This window comes from Saprolegnia diclina (genome assembly GCF_000281045.1).
Source record: "Saprolegnia diclina VS20 unplaced genomic scaffold supercont1.18, whole genome shotgun sequence".
In the NCBI taxonomy this organism is placed as follows: domain Eukaryota; phylum Oomycota; class Saprolegniomycetes; order Saprolegniales; family Saprolegniaceae; genus Saprolegnia; species Saprolegnia diclina.
In genome coordinates, this window is record NW_008246085.1 from 2495 (window position 1) to 3293 (window position 799).

The 799-nt window shown below is 62.2% G+C and overlaps 1 protein-coding gene across 1 annotated transcript; it reads right to left on the reverse strand.

Annotated features, from left to right (window-relative positions):
• SDRG_06496 (hypothetical protein) lies at positions 1–788 on the reverse strand (the record flags this gene model as incomplete). Its single annotated transcript, XM_008612277.1, has 2 exons — positions 1–41; positions 92–788. 2 exons carry the CDS (start codon positions 786–788, stop codon positions 1–3), a joined length of 738 nt encoding a protein of 245 aa, XP_008610499.1.
• Between the last annotated feature and the right edge of the window lie 11 nt (positions 789–799).

Consider the following 799-nt stretch of genomic DNA (forward strand, 5'->3'; position numbering starts at 1 on the left):
TCATTTCGGTCGTCGAGCGCTCGCTGGACCGCACTTGCTGCCTTGTTGGTGCTGTCGTGCGCCAAGAGATAGGCGAGGACGTCGAAGTGACCTTCCCGGGCCGCCCAAAACATACCCCGGTACGTAAAGCCTTCGCGCCGATGCTCCATGAGGAACTTGACAATCGGCAAATGCCCCGCTGCCGCCGCCCAGTCGATGGCGCGCGTCGTGCAGCCTTCCGGTCGGTGGTCGTGGAGGAAGCGCACGATATCAAAGTGGCCTCGGTGCGCAGCACGGTCCATGCCCTTGGTCGTCCCGCCTTCAGTGCGCGACGCCGCTAAGAACTGAAGGATGTCCATGTAGTTGTTGCGCGCGGCCGTGTCGAACGCAAACGTGGTGCAGCCTTCGGACCGGTGGGCGTGGAGAAACTTGATGACGTCCAAGTAGCCGTTGCAGGCGGCGCCGTCCATCGCTTCCGTCGTGCAGCCTTCGGTGCGGTGCAAATGAATGTATTGGACAATGTCAAGGTGACCGTGGTACGCTGCAGCATCCAAGCTCTTGGTGGTGCAAGGCGCGTGGCATTCTTCGTGGAGGTAGCGCACGACATCGAGCCGACCAGAACCAGCCGCCTCGTCCATTGCATCGGGCGTCACATCGAGATGCGGATAGTGCTGTCGCAGAAACGCAACGATCTCGGCGTGTCCGTTGTTGATGGCGCCATCGAGTGCCGCAGCCGAGCACCCTTCGTGTCGGTGCTCATGCAGCCAGCGCACGACGTCCAGAAAGCCGTTGGACGCCGCGTTGTCCATGGCCGCGACCG